Source organism: Aquarana catesbeiana, linkage group LG03, assembly GCF_042186555.1.
Source record: "Aquarana catesbeiana isolate 2022-GZ linkage group LG03, ASM4218655v1, whole genome shotgun sequence".
NCBI lineage: Eukaryota > Metazoa > Chordata > Amphibia > Anura > Ranidae > Aquarana > Aquarana catesbeiana.
In genome coordinates, this window is record NC_133326.1 from 43,031,490 (window position 1) to 43,051,327 (window position 19,838).

At 42.2% G+C, this 19,838-nt stretch overlaps 1 protein-coding gene across 2 annotated transcripts in view; it reads right to left on the reverse strand.

Annotated features, from left to right (window-relative positions):
* Nucleotides 1-19,838, reverse strand: part of MFGE8 (milk fat globule EGF and factor V/VIII domain containing) — a 117,833-nt gene that overhangs the window by 56,354 nt on the left and 41,641 nt on the right. For both annotated transcript variants that reach the window (XM_073618444.1, XM_073618443.1), the window contains exon 3: nucleotides 13,096-13,224. In XM_073618444.1, the coding sequence (XP_073474545.1) occupies nucleotides 13,096-13,224 (129 nt within the window). The remainder of the gene's footprint in view (nucleotides 1-13,095; nucleotides 13,225-19,838) is intronic.

Genomic DNA, 19,838 nt, shown 5'->3' on the forward strand with positions numbered 1-19,838 from the left:
GGCTTGTCGTGGCTCTGCAGCTCACACATGTATTTTAAAATGTGTGCAAACAAAACCCCTGCTTTTGACGTGAACTGTTGGACAGGATAAATTTGGTTTGTTGCAGGCTGGTGAGTTGAGCTGGGAATTTTTTGTTTTGTTTTATATGCCTAAACCTAGCTTTATGGTCCATGCACACTGGCTTAAAAGAAAAGAGAAAAAAAAAACCAAGGCAGTTACCTCTACAGAAAACACTGTATAAAAAATGATCATATTTAGCATTTTTGTGCCAGCATTTAGCACATTCTAGCAGTGTTTTGGAGCATTGGCTTTTACAAGTGTTTCTACATCAAAAACATATACTCACTGTGGAACCTAAAGAGTTAATCCTCCGCATTGTGTAAAAAGGTTGTTTTATCCTCTCTTCTCTGATCCTCCCCTACTTTTACTGTCCCCAATCTATCTGCTGATAGAACAGAGCCTTGGGGGCACTCTGCACATGCATTGCTAGAGAGTTTTTTTTTTTGTTTGTTTTTTTTAGGAGGGTGTATGTGATCAGCACAGGGCCAATCAGAACTGTCCAGACAGAGATGACCCGCAGCCTCATAGGACAATCAGAGTAGAATGAAAACACCTCCCACAAGCTTTAACCAGTGCTTGGCCAGACACTGATAGAAGTCACATAACTGCTATATACTGCTTATGAGAAAAAGTATTTAGCAGTTTATATTTACTAAAATAATTGCATTTCCATGTTCTGTGTACTGTGGGGGACCAGATATAGTAAATGCAGAGTCCTGGGTTTAGTAACACTTTAACTGCTATGCAGAAAATTCAATGTAGGAGTACAATCTTTCAAAAAGTCAACTAGAGACTTCCCTTTTCAGACTGCCAAAATAAAAAAATAAACAAAAAAAATTAAAAAAAGGGTTCTTATACTTGCAAGCCATCAGCTTAAAATGATCCAACCCCAGTGGGAACCTAATGGCATGTGTAACCTGCTGACTGCTAAGGAAAAAAACAGAAGGAAAGGAACAAATGTGTATTGTCATCAATTTTTATTTAAAAGATATTTTAACTTAAAGTGCAAGTTCACGTTTTCAGAATAAATGCTAAAAACTCTACACCATCCCCACCCCCCTGTACTTACCTCGATGGGTGATGAGCAGTCAGTGCCCACACAGTCTTGTGCTGGTCCTGACCAATCAGAATTGCTCTGAGCCATTCTGGAAGCCCTACAGAAAGGGCGAGAAGAGAGGGGATTTTAAATCCCCCGGATGGCTACATTGGCTGCCATGGTGAGGGGGGGAATAGAGAGCGTTGCCGGCTTTTCCTGTACATTTCTATTCTAAAGCTAGCCATAGATGGAACAAAATCGGCTGGTTCAGTAGGGACCTGCCAAATTTTGATCCTTGCATGGCTGCTCCCGTTTGACAGAAGTCGATGTAACTATTGACTTCTGTCGCATAGGAATGTTGGAAAAACATTTTCGATCAGCAGCTGCAGCCACTGATCAATGTATTCTGAGAGCGGAGGAATTCTGTTGTCAGAATACAATGGAAGAGCGGAGAGGATTCCTCGATCCACCTTGTTTATGTGGATGAGGGAATTGATTTGTGTATTTTCCATCAGCCCCTGGTTGATTGAAGAAAAAAAAAAAAAATAAAAAAAAAGAGTGATCTATGGCCAGCAGGACCTGCTGCTCTCAGAAAACTCTGATCAGCGGTTGCCAGAAGATTTCCAGCATGTCCCTTTGACAGTGTTTGATTAAACGATCAACTTCTGTCGATCGATGACAGCAATTCATCCAGCATCTGCTGAGTTTTAATCAAAGTATGACCAACTTAAGCTAATCCAATGAGAAGTGGTGCACCCCAGTCCCGGGATTCCCCTGCCCTCTTTTTCTTCTTACCCCTTCCCTCTTACCCTCCACATTCCAACCTCCCCTTCCCCTTTCACCCCCCTCTCTCCTCCAATCATAAAGGTCCATTCACACCAGCGAGCACATTAGAACGCAAAGGCTGGTGTGCGGTGCGGTCCGCACCGCTCTTTATCTCACCATTCGCAACAAACTTTATTGAAATGACACAGACATTTCATAAAGTTCAACTGGCCACCTCATGCTGCGCCGAAAAAAAAAAAAAAAACAAAAAAAAAAAAAAAGTAGTGCAAAATCTTCTTCTGCAAAACATGCTCGCACACCACCGCAAAGTAGTGGTATAAATCCGGCACACAGAAGACGAGGTATTTCGCCTTAGTCATGCATTGTGACTGTGCTGGAATAACCGCCTGGCGCACGTGGTGTGAATGGAGCCTTAGCTGGTCATACACTGATGGTTTTTATTCATTCAGCCTATAGAAACTCCCGCTGCAGCTTATTTAATTTAGACAGCCAGCCGCATTGGCTGTCAAAATACCCAGAGGGTGGCTGTATCAGATTGGATGTAGCTGCTTTTGGGCTGAAAAATTTCCAGCACACTTCAACCAAACAGTCCAACAGAGCAGGTCTGGCAGGGCTACTCATGGAGCAAATTGTACAGTATGGCCAAGTTCCAACTATACCCTGTAAACTACAACCTACTACTAACCTACCTTGCCACCCTATAATTTTCCCATCATGCCCCCGGGGACTCCTTAACCCAGGTGACATTACTGTAAGACCCCTTTCACACTGAGGCGGTGTGGGCGTCAGCTTTAAAGCGGCGATAGTTTTAATGGCGCTTTACCGCTGTTATAGCGGCACTATTCGGCCGCTAGTGGGGCGCTTTTAACCCCCGCTAGCAGCCGAAGAAAGGGCTAATAGCACCTGTGTTGCGGCGCTGCCGAAGGGCTTTGCAGGCGCTTCGGCAGTGCTGCCCGTTCATTTCAATGGACAGGGTTGGTGCGGGAGTGGTGTATTCATCGCCCCAAGGCTTGCAGGACTTTTTTACCCGTCCTGCAAGCGCACTGCCCCAGTGTGGCAGTGGCTTGAGAGGTGCTTTTCGGGCACTTTACCAGCGCTATTTTTAGCGCTAAAATGCTTGAAAAGCGCCCCTGTGTGAAAGGGGTCTTGATTTTTAAGTTTATAGTGTATCTCTAGCCTACTTCCATTACTCTAAATGATCTTGACGTTAAAAAACGTACTTATATGACACGTATGTACTGTGCCTTTAAAATATATTCATGCCCCTTGAAATTTTCCACATTTTGTCATGTTACATTCAAAAACAAATGTATTTTATTGGGATTTTATGTGATAGACCAACACAAAGTGGCACATAATTGTAAAGTGGAAGGAAAATAATAAATGGTTTTCAAATATTTTTACAAAAATACATGTGAAAAGTGTGGCATGCATTTTTATTCAGCCCCCCTGAGTCAATACTTTGTAGAACCTTTCACTGCAAGTCTTTTTTGGGATGTCTCTACCACCTTTGCACATCTAGAGAGTGACATTTTTGCCCATTCTTCTTTACAAAATAGCTCAAGCTCTGTCAGATTGGATGAAGAGCGTCTGAACAGCAATTTTCAAGTCTGGCAACAGATTCTCAATTGGCCTTAGGTCTGGACTTTGACTGGGCCCTTCTAACACATGAATATGCTTTGATCTAAACCATTCCATTGTAGCTCTGGCTGTATGGTTAGGGTCATTGTCCTGCTGGAATGTGAACCTCTGGCCCAGTCTCAAGTCTTTTGCAGACTCTTAACAGGTTTTCTTCTAAGATTGCCCTGTATTTGGCTCCATCCATCTTCCCATCAACCCTGACCAGCTTTCGTGTTCCTGTTGAAGAAAAGCATCCCCACAACATGATGCTGCCACCACCATGTTTCATGGTGGGGACGGTGTGTTCAGGGTGATGTGCAGTGTTAGTTTTCCGCCATACATAGCGTTTTGCTTTTAGGCCAAAAAGTAAAAATGTTGTTCTCATCTGACCAGAGCACCTTCTTCTACATGTTTGCTGTGTCCTCCACATCTTCTCTCAAACTGCAAACGGGACTTCTTATGCCTTTCTTTCAACAATGGCTTTCTTCTTGCCACTCTTCCATAAAAGCCAGATTTGTGGAGAGCACAACTAATAGTTGTCCCGTGGACAGATTCTGCCACCTGAGCTGTGGATCTCCGCAGCTCCTTGAGATTTACCATGGGCCTCTTGGCTGCTTCTCTGATTGCCCGGCCTGTCAGTTTAGGTGGACGGACATGTCTTGGTAAGTTTGCAGTTGTGCCATACTCTATTTTCAAATGATGAAATGAACAGTGCTCCATGAGATATTCAAAGCTTGAGATATATTTTTTATAACCTAACCCTGCTTTAAACTTCTCCTCGATCCTTTATCCTTTATCCCTGACCTTTCTGGTATTTTCCTTGGCCTTCATGATATGGTTTGTTCAGTAAAGGTTCTCTAAAAAACCCCTGAGGGCTTCACAGAACAGCTGTATTTATACTGAGATTAAATTACACACAGGTGGACTCTATTTACTAATTAGGTGTCTTCTGAAGGTAGCTGGTTCCACTAGATTTTAGTTAGGGGTATCAGAGTAAAGGGGGCTGAATACAAATGCACACCACTTTTTACATATTAAAAAAAATTTTTTTTTGAAAACTAACTTATCATTTTCCTTCCACTTCACAATTATGTTGCCACTTTGTGTTGGTCTATCACATAAAATCCCAATAAAATACATTTAAGTTTTTGGTTGTAACATGACAAAAATGTGGAAAATTTCAAGTGGTGCGAATACGTTTTCAAGGCACTGTAATTTAATTTTTTTAAATAAAATAATTGTCAAAAACTGCCTACTGTTATTTTTTACACTACACTTTTTTTAGTGAATGAAACTTCCAGATTCCAATAAGCCACCCGCCCGCAGACCCCCCATAAACACCGGCCAGGGTTGTGGGGAAGAGGCCCTTGTCCCCATCTCAAACATGGGGACAGGGAGCTTTATATGAAAGGGGGGGGCGCAGAGCTGCCCCACACCAAAGCACCCGCTCCATGTTGAGGGCATGTGGCCTGGTATTGTTTAGGAGGGGGTTGGGGCTGCATGCTCGAATAAGGGTCTGGTGTGGATTTTTCATTGCTGTCCCCCCCCCCCCCCATTTATTCTTCATTGCTGGAATTCTTCCATTACATTCAGCTGTCAGTGGGAAAGCCTGCTGATAGTTGTTGAGTCATTGGTTGTTAAGGAAGCAGTGGCTGTCTACCCGGCCCGCTTCTTAACAACCTGCTATTCTTCACACAGAATTTGAATCACTCTGAAAATTTGGAATTCGTTAGAAAATGAACAAACCAAACAAAACTAAAACAAATTTTCCCATTCTGCACATCTAGCAACTTTGTAGAGCTCAAACAAAACGATCACTTTGGTCAAAGCCAGTGTGAATGGACACTGAATCTCCATACCCACTACTGTAGTGAGTCAAGCATATGAGTGTTTTCGCATTTTAATGGACTGCAAGTATTCATAGCCTTTGCTCAATAGTTTGTTGAAGCACCTTTGGCACCAATTACAGCCTCAAGTCTTTTGAGTATGATGCTACCAGCTTGGCACAGCCTATCTTTGGGCAGTTTCTCCCATTCTCATTTGCACGACCTCTCAAGCTCCATCAGGTTGGATGGGTAGCGTCAGTGCACAGCCACTTTCAGATCTCTTCAGAGATGTTCAATCAAGTTAAAGTCTGGGCTCTGGCTGGGCCACTCAAGGACATTCACAGAGTTGTCCTGTAGCCACTCCTTTGTTATCTTGGCTGTGTGCTTAGGGTCGTTGTCCTGTTGGAAGGTGAACCTTCCCCCCAGTCTGAGGTTCAGAGCGCTTTGGAGCAGGTTTTCATCAAGGATGCCATTGTAGATTACTGCATTCATCTTTCCCTTGATCCTGACTAGTCTCCCAGTTCCTGCTGCTAAAAAACATCCCCCCAGCATAATGCTGCCACCACCATGCTTCACTGTAGGGATGGTATTGGCCAGGTGATGAGCAGTGCCTGGTTTCCTCCAGACACAATGCTTGCTATTCAAGCAAAGAGTTTAATCTGGTTTCTCATGATCTGAAAGTCCTTCAGGTGTCTTTTGGCAAACTCCAGGTGGGCTGTGATGTGCCTTTTACTGAGAAGTCGCTTCCGTCTGGCCACTCTACCATACAGGCCTGATTGGTGGAGTGCTGCAGAGATGGTTGTTCTCTTCTCTCTACAGAGAAACACTGGAACTCTGTCAGAGTGACCATTGGGTTCTTGGTCACCTCCCTAAGACCCTTCTCCCTCGATGCTCGGTTTGGCAGAGCGGCTCGCTCTAGGAAGAGTCCTGGTGGTACCAAATTTCTTCCATTTACAGATGATGGAGGCCACTGTGTCACTGGGACCTTCAGTGCTGCAGAAAGCTTTCTGTACCCTTTCCAGATCCGTGCCTTAATACAATCCTGTCTTGGAGTTCTACAGACAATTCCTTGGACATCATGGCTTGGTTTGTGCTCTGACATGCACTGTTCACTGTGGAACCTTATATAGACAGGTGTGTGCCTTTCCAAATCATGTCCAATCAACTGAATTTACCACAGGTGGACTCCAATCAAGTTGTAGAAACATATGCCCATGGTCGCCCTCCCAAAACTGGTCGACCACGCTGTAGCCATCTTTTGGCTATAGAGTGGTCAAGAAATGGTTAAAAGGTTCCTGTGCTACTTTAATGCAACTTCAATTTGACAGTCCCAGGGACTCTGTCGCATGAAAGTTGCACTGGGAATCAAACGTCGATGGGATCGCAGCGATGTGAACAAGGCTTAACCTGTACAACCACAAAGAAAGCTTATGTTATAAAAGTACTCTTTTAAAAGACACAGATACTAGTTAAATATATAAGTATATGTGTTTGCAAGTGTCTACAATAAAGATTTTTTATTTTTTTTTAAACCAAAAGAACCTCTACACAGAGGGAAGACTATATGAAAGAAATAAGAGTGAACAGTCCACTCTGCAAGCATTCCCTGCAGCGACAATCTTCCTCCACTGACCGATAAAAACCGAGGCATTTCGAGAATTATTCGCAGGTCTCCGGCACAACAGTGTGTTTTCTTGGGGACTGTGTTCTCTAATCTCAAGCGGATTGTCCCAGTCATTCGTTTTTTACAATCAGATTGTCCTCTAATGGCCCATGGCACATGTTGTAATCATTTCACGTCATTCCCGGCTCCGGGAATAATCCTCAAAGAGTTTATGTTTAAAGAGGATGCACATTCCTTCCCTGGGGGCTTATAGAAGTCTGTCACATGAGAGTCGTGTTAAACATAACCTCGGCATCCCAAGTTTCCTACTTGTAACTCATACTTTTCTGATCTCCAGGTATGTGATACTTCCACGGACACTCGGTAATTAAGTTGCAGGAAGCAGGCCTTATATTAGCTGCCTGAGACCACAACATCTACAAGTTCAGCTACTTACAATAATAAAAGATCTCATGTACACAGTCGGCTAGCAGCTCCCGTGTGTTCAGACATAAAATCCCCAGTGCTTTCTGGGGCCTGGAGAGCTGCATGTGCCGTGTACAGGTGTCAATAAAAAGGATGTACAGTGCATCCGGAAAGCATTCACAGCGCTTCACTTTTTGAACATTTTTTTTATGTTACAGTCTTATTCCAAAATGGATTAAATTCATAATTTTCCTCAACATTCTACAAACAATACCCCATAATGACAACGTGAAAGAAGTTTGTTTGAAATCTTTTCAAATTTATTAAAAATAAAAAACGAAACAATCACATGTACATAAGTGTTCACAGCCTTTGCCATAACACTCAAAATTGAGCTCAGGTGCCTTCTGTTTCCACTGATCATCCTTGAGATGTTTCTACAACTTGATTGGAGTCCACCTGTGGTAAATTCAGTTGATTGGACATGATTTGGAAACGCACACACCTGTCTATATAAGGTCTCTCAGTTAACAGTGCATGTCAGAGCACAAACCAAGCCATGAAGTCCAAGGAATGGTCTGTAGACCTCCGAGACAGGATTGTATGGAGGCACAGATCTGGGGAAGGGTACAGAAAAATTTCAGCAGCATTGCAGGTCCCAATGAGCATAGTGGCCTCCATCATCTGTAAATGGATGACCAAGAACCCGTTGGTCACTCTGACAGCTCCAGCGTTTCTCTGGGGAGAGAGGAGAACCTTCCAGGAGAACAATCATCTCTGTATGGTAGAGTGGCCAGACGGAAGCCACTCCTCAGTAAAAAAGGCACCTGACAGCCCGCTTGAAGTTTGTCAAAAGGCAACTGAAGGACTCTCAGACCATGAGAAACAAAATTCTCTGGTCTGATGAAACAAAGATTGAACTCTCTGGCCTGAATGGCAAGTGTCATGTCTGGAAGAAACCAGGCACTGCTCATCACCTGGCCAATACCATACCTTCAGTGAAGCATGATGGTGGCAGCATTATGCTGTGGGGATGTTTTTCAGCGGCAGGAACTGGGAGTCTAGTCAGGATTGAGGGAAAAATGAGCGCAGTAATGTACAGAGACATTCTTGATAAAAACTTGCTCCGGAGCACTCTGGACCTCAGAATGGGGCGAAGGTTCAGGACAACGACCTAAGCACACAGCCAAGATAACAAAGGAGTGGCTACGGGACAAATCTGTGAATGTTCTTGAGTGGCCCAGCCAGAGCCCAGACTTGAACCCAATTGAACATCTCTGGAGAGATCTGAAAATGGCTGTGCACCAACGCTCCTCATCCAACCTGATGGAGCTTGAGAGGTCCTGCAAAGAAGAATGGGAGAAACTTTCCAAAAATAGGTGTGCCAAGCTTGTAGCATCATACTCAAAAAGACTGGAGGCTGTACTTGGTGCCAAAGGTGCTTCACAAAAGTATTAAGCAAAGGCTGTGAATATTTATGCAAAGATTTCAAACCAACTTCTTTAACGTTGTCATTATGGGGTATTGTTTGTAGAATTTTGAGGAAAATAATTAAATCCATTTTGGAATAAGACTAACATAACAAAATGTGGAAAAAAGTGAATCGCTCTGAATACTTTCCGGATGTACTGTATGTGACCGTGCGTGGATAAACATCAATGGCTTTTGCATCGGGGTTTACCCACGCATGCATCACTTTACTCTGGATGCACTGGTAGGCGGGGTTAAACGGGAGCTGATTCTCCACCCAACCTATGCCACCTGTAGGGCTTGGCATACAGCGGGATTTGGCATAGAACTAGGTGGAGCGGGGCGGGGAGGGTGGTTGGAGCTGACAAAGTTTACTTTTCCATGAACAGCCTAGCAACCAATCACCAGCTGGTTAATAAGAAAAGTAAACTTTGGCAACTTCCGCTCCCCTGTCCAATGCTGTGCTCCACTGTAAGGCATGTACACTGCAGCTGGTAAAGGGACATTTGGGAGCAGTTGGACATATTTTATTTTTTTTTATTTATTTTTTTTTAACACATATTTTTGTCTTTTTTTTCACATCAAATAGAGCTTTCTTTTGGCGATATTTAATCACCACTGTTTTTTTTTTTTTTTTTTTGCACTATTAATAAAAAAAAAAAGACGGAAAATTTTGTAAAAAGAATATGCATTTTTTCTTCGTGTCGGTTATAAAATTTAGCAAATTAGTAATTTTTCAGTAATCTTTCCACAAATTTTTGGAAAATGTGGAAAGAAAATGAAAACGCATTTTATTTTTACACAAAGTAAATTTATAAGATTTTTCTAACACATAGCACATGCATAGCAAAAAAAAAAAAATCACACGCCAAAATACATTCTGCTACTCCTCCCGAGTATGACGATACCACATAAGTGGCCACATACAGAGGCTTAACATGCAGGGAACACCGTCAGGATGAGCACTGATGTGGCATGGATGGGCACTGAGGTGGCACGGATTGGCACTGATGTGACATTAATGAGGCATGGATAGGCACGGATGAGCATTGATGTGGCACAGATGAGGCACTGATGTGGCACGGATAAGCACCGATGTGGCACGGATAAGCACCGATGTGGCACGGATAAGCACCGATGTGGCACGGATAAGCACCGATGTGGCACGGATAAGCACCGATGTGGCACGGATAAGCACCGATGTGGCACGGATAAGCACTGCTGTGGCATTGACGAGGCATGGACGGGCACAGATGTGGCATGGACGGGCACAGATGTGACACAGACGTGACACGGACGGAGCATGAATGGGCACAGATCAGTGCTGTGGGCACTTCAGATCCAGCCCACAGCGCTGCTGCACCGACTTCCCTCCTCTCCTCACACACTCGCATGTGAGGAGAGAAGAGAGCAGAACTGGACATGTGCCAGTTTGTTGACAAATGATCGCTCCGTCATTGGATGGAGCGATCAAATGGTAAAAGGGCCGCTATCATCGGCCCTTTACCCCCATCCTTGATGGGGGTTAGGAGGAATAGTGGTCACGGAGGCTTCCGGGTGCGTGTCCCAGGGGGTGCATGGAAAAGTGCGAGTCTGGGAGAATGTTATAGTACGCCCTCCAAGAAATAGCCAACTGCGCTGTAGCTGTCATTCAGCTACGGCCCCGTCGGCAAGTGGTTAAGAACTGTTACCACCGTGTTCCCCAATTAATCTTCTTTTGTTTAGTCTATCTGAATGTTCCACGCCAATGACATTAAAATGTTCTACAGAGTTCCTTTGACTCACATACAATCCACAATCAATCTATGAAATGTATGTAAAGACAAACAAAAGGTCATACAAACACATATTAGTGATTCATTGCTCTAGTTCTGTGTTTAGTCACAGAGAAGACAAACTGCTTATAAAATCAGCCTGGAAATATTTCCGGAAAGATTTTAGTTATGAGTCACACAGAAAAGCCTTGCAGATTCTCCTTCCCAGTGTGTTTATGTCTGAGAGCCTAAAATACTTTCATGCCACCAGTTTGGAATATACAAAGCTCGGCCTTCATGTAGGACATTGATTGCAATTAGAATAACATGAAAACAGGTTCCACGTTTGATTTTTTAGTGCGGAGCAAAAGAAAAGTTCAAGTGTTTATGAAAGATTTATTTTTGCTTTAGCAAAGTTTTCATTGTAGTTTAAAGTGTTACTAAACCACAACAGTATGCATGTAAGTTGTGCCTTTCAAGAAAACAAATACTTCAGTGCTGTGCACTTTCCAGCAAGTTTCAACACAAGCCAATTACTTATCTCACTCAGGAACTTTAAGATTGTAAAGGCATTTTTTTTTTTAAACACGTCATACTTACCTGCTCTGTGTAATGGTTTTGCACAGATCAGTCCCGATCCTCCTCTTCTCGGGCCCCCCTTTGGCGCTCCTGGCTCCTCCCCAGTGTCGAGAGCCCCCAGAGCAAGCGAGCCTGCTCCCTATCGGGCTCGGTGTGTCTACACCTTCTGCGAGTGGCCTCCACCTCCTCGCTGGCTGTGACTGACAGCAACAGGAGCCAATGGCCCCTGTTGCTGCTGCCTCTCTGTCCAATGAGGAGAGAAAGCCACTGCTCTTGTACACATCACTGGATCGAGACTGGGCTTAGGAATTTAGGTGGGGCTGCGGGAAGGATGGTGGAGCCACATGTTTTATACTAATGCAGGGGTTTCCAAACTTTCTAAACAAAGGGCCAGTTTACTGTCCTTCAAACTTTAGGGAGGCTGGACTGTGGCCAGTGGGATCAGAAAATGTCTGGTGCCAGTATGAGCAAACAATGCTCCACCATTGGCATTTGGGGGAGTAATAGTGCCCCATCACTGGTGTCAGTGGGAGAAAAAGTATCCCATCATTGGTGTCAGTGGGAGAAAAAGTATCCCATCATTGGGGTCAGTGGGAGGAATAGTGCCCCATCACTGGCGTCAGTGGGAGGAATAGTGCCCCACCATTGGCGTCAGTGGGAGAAAAAGTATCCCATCATTGGTGTCAGTGGGATAAAAAGTATCCCATCACTGGCGTCAGTGGGAGGAATAGTGCCCCATCACTGGCGTCAGTGGGAGGAATAGTGCCCCATCACTGGCGTCAGTGGGAGGAATAGTGCCCCATCACTGGCGTCAGTGGGAGGAATAGTGCCCCATCACTGGCGTCAGTGGGAGGAATAGTGCCCCATCACTGGCGTCAGTGGGAGGAATAGTGCCCCATCACTGGCGTCAGTGGGAGGAATAGTGCCCCATCACTGGCGTCAGTGGGAGGAATAGTGCCCCATCACTGGCGTCAGTGGGAGGAATAGTGCCCCATCACTGGCGTCAGTGGGAGGAATAGTGCGCCATCATTGGTGGCCTTGGGCCACAGTTTTGAGACCACTGCCTAATGCATAAAATTCATTAAGGTAAAAAACCTTGTATCTTTACAACCACTTTAATGACAAGCTGCTGTCACCATAACGCTTATGTCTGCACCAACAAAGCTGAATAGCGGTGTCACACAACCCCCATGGATGGTTCATAGCACAGATAGTTGGGAAATTAGGCCGAAACATATAATGGACTTTTAAGAAAGAGAATGGATTTAGTAGAGCAAACTCTCAGAACAGAAGAATACAAGAGAAAAGAAGCATGTGAGATATTTAAACCCGCCAGTGTCCAAAATGGAAGCATCAATTTCTGGTGCAGCTGACCTTTCATTTTCCTCAGTCTGACCTCTAATGCAGCATTTATATCATCCCATTTTAATTGTTGCAGATCGATTTTGTTGTGGTACAATCCGTCTGTATAGAAGATGTGCTGGCTGGGAACCACAAAAGCGAGATGGAGATCATGACATTCACATCCACATTTGTATCCATTCAGAAAATGCAAAGCATTCTCTAATTGGTGCCCATGCGGATTGGCCGACCACCTGCGTTCTGAATGTATCAGGGCAGCCACTCGGAGTGGGACCCAGAAGCAAGTGGAGATCACTAGAGTAGTAGTGTCTTCTTCAGTGATTTCCAACTTCCAGGGGCATCAGCCAGGTATATTATGTACAAAGTTACATTGGTTCAAGCAGGACTGATGTATACAATATCTCTACATGGAATTCATCTTTACCTGCTCTGTACTGTGCTGCTACAATTGTCATATAATCATTGCGCTTTGTTTGGCCCTACCAAATAAATCGGGCATAAATTCTCAAAATATAAACTATGTGTCGGGCCTGGATGTAGCAATAAGTGTACTTAATTGGGATTCATACTCACTGTATTCACAATGCTCTCCATCATAGCCAGGGTGACATTTGCAGATATACTGCGCAAACGTATCGCCTCTCTGAGTGGATAGTACTTTACACTCTCCATCGTTGTGGCAGGGGTTTGGTTGACAGGGACCTATAAAAAATAAATAAATAAACAAAAAACAAAAAAACAAAAAACAAAATAAGCTAAGCTAAAGAAAATCCAATAAAAGAAAAAAAAGCATTCAAAGCATGTGATACATTGCTGAGGTTTCATACTACTAAATAAAGAAATACAATTGAAAGATTAATACAGATTGGTAAGCACAATTTAAAGCGGTAGTAAGTCTTCTTTAAGAAAAAAAAAAAAAAAAAAGTGCCCCCATACAGGTCTAAAGAGGAACTACACGGTATCTGAGCACCACAAACCATATACACTATTTAACCACTTCAGCGGAAGAATATGCCCCCTTCCTGACCAGGCCATTTTTTGCGATACGGCACTGCGTCGCTTTAACTGACAATTGCGCTGTTTGCGACCCAAACAAAATTGATGTCCTTTTTTAGATAGAGCTTTCTTTTGGCGGTATTTGAACACCTCTGCGGTTTTTAATTTTTGCGTAATAAACAAAAAAAGAGCGACAAATAAAAATAAATAAATAAAAAAAACACAATATTTTGTACTTTTTTAAATAATATTAAAAAAAAAATAAAAATATATAAAAAAAATGTCTTCATCAGTTTAGGCCGATATGTATTCTTCTACATATTTTTGGTAAAAAAGACAAAAAAAAACCCCAAAAAACACAATAAGCGTATATTGATTGGTTTGCGCAAAAGTTATAGCGTCTACAAACTATGGGAAAGATTTATGGCTTTTTTTTTTTTGTTTTACTAGTAATGGCAGTGATCTGCGATTTTTAGCGGTACTGCGACATTGCGGCGGACAGATTGGACACTTGACACATTTTTGGGACCATTGACAATTATACAACATTCAGAGATATAAATAGCCACTGATTACTGTGTAAATATGACTGGAAAGGAAGCGGTTAACACTAGGGGGCGATCAAGGGGTTAAAGTGGTTGTAAAACCTTACAGACCACTTTAACCTACAGGTAAGCCTAGATTAAGGCTTACCTGTAGGTGCAAGAAATATCTCCTTAACCTACACGGTTAAGGAGATATTTTCCTAAAAAGGGGCACCGATGTCTGCGGCGCATGTCATGCACTATTTCTATTACAAGGGATGTTTACATTCCTTGTAATAGGAATAAAAGTGATTACAAAAAAAAAATGTTTTAAAAGTGTACAAAAAAAAAAAAATGCCCCCTGTGCCCGCGTGCTCACGCACAGAAGCAAACGCATACGTAATTCGTGCCCCACATATGTAAACGGCGTTCAAATCACACATGTGAGCTATTGCAGCGTGCGTTAGAGCAAAAGCAACAATTCTAGCACTAGACCTCCTCTAACTCTAAACTGGTAACCTGTAAAAAAAAATTTAAAGCGTCGCCTATGGAGATTAAGTACCAAAATTTGGCACGATTCCACGAGTGTGTGCAATTTTAAAGCGCGACATGCTAGCTGTCTATTTACTCGGCGTAACATCAACTTTCACATTATACAAAAAAAATTGGACTAACTTATGTTTTTTTGTTTTTGTTTTTTTTTTTGTTTTTTAAACACGTTTGAAAAATTCCTGCGCAAATACCATGTGGCGTAAAAAGTTGCAACAACTGCCATTTTGTTCCCTAGAGTCTCTGCAAAAAAAAAAAAACCTATATAATAATATTTGGGGGTTCTGAGTAATTTTCTAGCAAAAAAGAGGATTTTTACATGTAGGAGAGAAGTGTCAGAATAGGCCCGGTATGGAAATGGTTAAAAGAAAGATCACATCACAGACAGTGTAGTGCAATATTTTGGACCCACGCAGGATCCCTTTGTCAGGCATGTGATGACGAAAGTGTCTTGTGCAGCTCCGAAACATTGCTCACATGGTTTGTGATGTGATCTTTCTTCATTAAAAACCATTTGGACGCAATTGAAGAACCTTGTGTGCTGGCGAATATTTACATTAAGCCACACAGAATCGCACGACAATTAAAGTCACATTGTTTTCAATGGTTCTGACCTGGCCATTTTATAGATAGGCAACTCCTATCCTCATATTGATTAGAGGTTCCAAATTAATAAGTACTGCAGTAGGGAACAGACACAAAAGATACGCTCAGCATATTTCCAAATAACTGTTCTGCTTTATTATGACGCAATTGAAGGTTTTTAAACACATGATTACGTAGGTAACACATTAATATTACAATTGTACTTTTATGGTAACAAGGGGCGTAACATAGGCAGGCTAATTCTAATCAGGACTCGAAAGAATGTAAACATGTAATGAAAACATTATTAGTGCCGTGTGCACAGTGAGGGCAGTGTGCAATACATACAAAATAGAATAAAATACCGTATGTACAGAACTTACAAATTTCCTTTATAGTATCCATTTTAGTCAATGCAACACAGAACTGTGCGATTTCAGAAAAGGTTTCCGCACTACTTTGGAGAGATTTAGAGTGACTTGGCCCCACAGAATATGCAAAGTTACATCAAAGTCACACTGTGAGTTGTATTGCAGTATTGTGAACCAAACCTAACATTTCAGGACTCTCCCCAATTCCTTTTACATTCTCAAAAGGGCTGCAAAAAAAAAAAAAAAAAAAAAGAACGCACCCCAGAGAGGGGGAACAGAAGTGCCGAGTGTCACAGGGACAGGAAGCGAGAGCAAATCCCCCCAATAGAGGCAAAGAGAGTCATAAAAAACAGACGGCAATTCTTAAGCCCTTCCATGAAAAAAGGCATTTAAGGATTAGCACATTCCATTGTAATAATGCCGCTGAAAGGGATTCCAAGATTGGGCTGCACATGCCCAGGGCAGCTGTGATCGCCGTATTAATCTCTGAGCTGTCTTAGCAAATATTAAACAGCTGATTAGCGGCATTACATGCAGGGAGATCTCTGCTAGGCAGCGACATGGGAGGTATTCACACTGAAGGGTTGGGACCCTTCCCTCCAATCAGCTCTCTTCCCTGAGCTCTGAAGAGTAACTTGAGCTCTCTGCCCACTTTTGACCGCTCAGAAGACACGCTTTATAAATTCTGGACTTTGGATGTAGGAGAGGACTGCAGATAAATAGGTATAACTGATATAGGAGGATTTGTTTAATCTCTGTGTATGAGGCTGGTCACTCCACTGGGTATACGTAAGGGTTTCCAACCACTTTAGAAGCAGACATAAACCCATGTAAAAAAAAATATATATATATTGCTGACCGGTAGAGTTTTTATCACAGAAGTGATAAAATTTAGAAGTGATTGCTTCCTTCTGTCATAAATGCCATCCCCTGCTTGTCAACTGTGATGTACACTGAGCCACACATGCACAGCTTAACGTACATTTATGGCACCGCTCTGTACATTGATGATGTGACGCCCATGTGCACACGTGGGGAGGAGCGACGTCATCGTGGCCCAGCCATTCAAGCAGCCAAACAGACAGAACCCAGAAAGAAGAAAGCGCTCAGGGGGAGGGAGCGCTGACACCACAGTGCTGGAGGGCTTTGTCTGACCGCTAAGTCCATCATAATGTGCCAATATGTGTTCCACAATAGCACGTTATGGTATAAAACCACCCCTGGGGGGGGGGGGGGGGGGGGCCCATTTCATATATAGTGGATATAAAAAGTCTACACACCCCTGTTAGAATCTCAGGTTTCTGTGATGTAAAAAAATAAGACAAAGATAAATAATTTCAGAACTTTTCCCACCTTTAATGTGACCTATAAACTGTACAACTCAATTGAACAACAAACTGAAATCTTTAAGTGGAGGGAAGTAAAAAAAAAAAATAAATATGGTTGCATAAGTGTGCACACCCTTACACTAATAGTTTTGTTGAAGCACCTTTTTATTTTATTACAGCTCTCGGTCTTTTTGGGTATAAGTCTATCAGCATGGCACATCTGGACTTGGCAATATTTGCCCACTATTCTTTGCAAAAACACTCCAAATATGTTAGCCTGGCCATAAATTATACAATTTTCTTGTACAACTTTCCTTTAGATTTACCAAATCCATATAAATATAAGGTCAAACCTAAACACTTTCCATTTGTATGCAATCAGGCAGGCCCTTGCACTACATAGTTGAAGGTAAATCTAAAGAAAATTGAATAAGAAAATTGTATGGTGTATGGCCAGCTTTAGATTGCTTGGACATCTCCTGTGCATAGCCCTCTTCAGATCACCCCACAGATTTCCAATCGGATTCAGGTCTGGGCTGTGACTGGGCCATTCTAAAACTTTCATCTTCTTCTGGTGAAGCCATTCCTTTGTTGATTTGGATGTATGCTTTGGATTGTTGTCATGCTGAAAGATGAAGTTCCTCTTCCTGTTCAGCTTTCTAGCAGAAGCCTGAAGGTTTTGTGCCAATATTGACTGGTATTTGGAACTGTTGATAATTCCCTCTACCTTGACTAAGGCCCCTGTTCCAGCTGAAGAAAAACAGCCCCAAAGCATGATGCTGCCACCACCATGCTTCACGGTGGGTATGGTGTTCTTTTGGTGATATGTGCTGTGTTGTTTTTCCGCCAAACATATCTTTTGGAATTATGGCCAAAAAGTTCAACCTTGGTTTCATCAGACCATAACACATTTTCCCACATGCTTTTGGGAGACTTCAGATGTGTTTTTGCAAAATTTAGCTAGGCTTGGATGTTTTTCTAAGAAAAGGCATCCTTCTTGCCACTCTACCTCATAGCCCAGGCATATGAAGAATACGGGAGATTGTTGTCACATGTACCACACAGCCAGTACTTGCCAAATATTCCTGCAGCTCATTTAATGTTGCTGTAGGCCTCTTGGCAGCCTCCCTGACCAGTTTTCTTCTCGTATTTTCATCAATTTTGGAGGGACGTCCAGTTCTTGGTAATGTCTCTGTTGTGTTATATTTTTTCCACTTGATGAGGACTGTCTTCACTGTGTTCCATGGTATAGCTAATGCCTTGGAAATTCTTTTGTACCCTTCTCCTGATCGATACCTTTTACCAATGAGATCCCTCTGATGCTTTGGAAGCTCTCTGCAGACCATGGATTTTGCTGTAGGACGCAACTTAGAAAATGTCAGGAAAGACCTATGAGAACAGCTGAACTTTATTTGGGGTTAATCGGAGGCACTTTAAATGACAGGTGTGTACCGACTCCTATTTAACAGTTTGAATGTGATTGCTTAATTCTAAACACAGATACATCCCCAGTTATAAGAGGGTGTGAACACTTAAGCAACCACATTATTTTATTTTTACTCTCCCCCTAAAAGATTTCAGTTTGTTTTTCAAAGGAGTTGTACAGTTTATAGGTCACATTGCAGGTGGAAAAAGTACTGAAATGATTTATCTTTGTCTCAATTTTTTACATCACAGAAACCTGACATTTTAAACAGGGGTGTCTAGACTTTTTATATACATATACACTATATATATATATATATATATATATATATATATATACACACACACATACTATATTATATATATATATATATATATATATATATATATATATATATATATATATATATATATATATATAAAAACTGTTAAATTCCACTTCGGCAGCCAATACATTTGTCATTTAAGTTATACTCTTTACAGTTACCCTACAGAAGCAGGTCTTAAAACAGTATTAAAACTTTTTTTTTTTTATTACATGGGCTCTCAGGTAGGTTATGCCATAATGTACTAATATACACACCATACTAGCACATTATGGCAGACTTACCCATCAAAAAAAAAAAATCCAGCACTGCGCTGTCACTTGCCCCAGACCCTTACATCTTCACCCAGTCTTTCTTCTGGTTTCCGTCTATTCGGCCGCGATGATGTCACTCCTGCACATGCCCAGGGGAGTCACATCACCACTGCATAGATCAGGTGCCACAAATGTACGCTGTGCTGCGTATGCATGACTCAGTGTACATGACCGCTGACAGGCAGAGGGAAGCATTTATGACAGTAAAGACCGATAAGAGTTTTTATGCCGGAATGATCCTCTACCTGCCAGTAATTAAAATGTCACTTTAATAATATCCTGAGCTGTTAATAATTTAAAACGTTGAAAAAGTACCTACTTTCCCATCATGCTTTGGTCACAGCACAAACTTCGATCCATATCTAGGAGGTGCATAAAAAAAGTGACAGAGAGCTGAGCTAAAGACAACCTTGTGAACAGCGATTGGTGCTGCCCGAAGAATGGCCCCCCCTGTGTTCTGAAAGCTTGTATTAGCCATTATTGTTGGTAAGTTTCCATTACTTAACTAATCACAAACATGTGCAGAACAATAATGAATTCAGCTAGCAATCCATGTGGTTTGTGCAACATCTTTCACAATCCAATAGAATAAAGGACCTCCCAAAAAGTCAAAGTTCAATATTTAGAGCCCATTCCCAAGACACAGACAAGGCAATCTGCCTTACGAAAGGAAGAAAAAAGAAGAAAAAAAAAGAAAGAAGAAAAAAGAAAGAAGAAAAAGGAAAGAAGAGGAGGAAGAAGGAGGAAGAGGAGGAAGAAGAGCAAGAAGAAGAAAGAAGAAAAAGGAAAAAGGAAAGAAGAGGAGGAAAAAGAAGGAGAGGAAGAAAAAAAAGGAAAAGGAAAGAAGAGGAGGAAGAAGAGGAGGAAGAAGAGGAGGAAGAAGAGGAGGAAGAAGAGG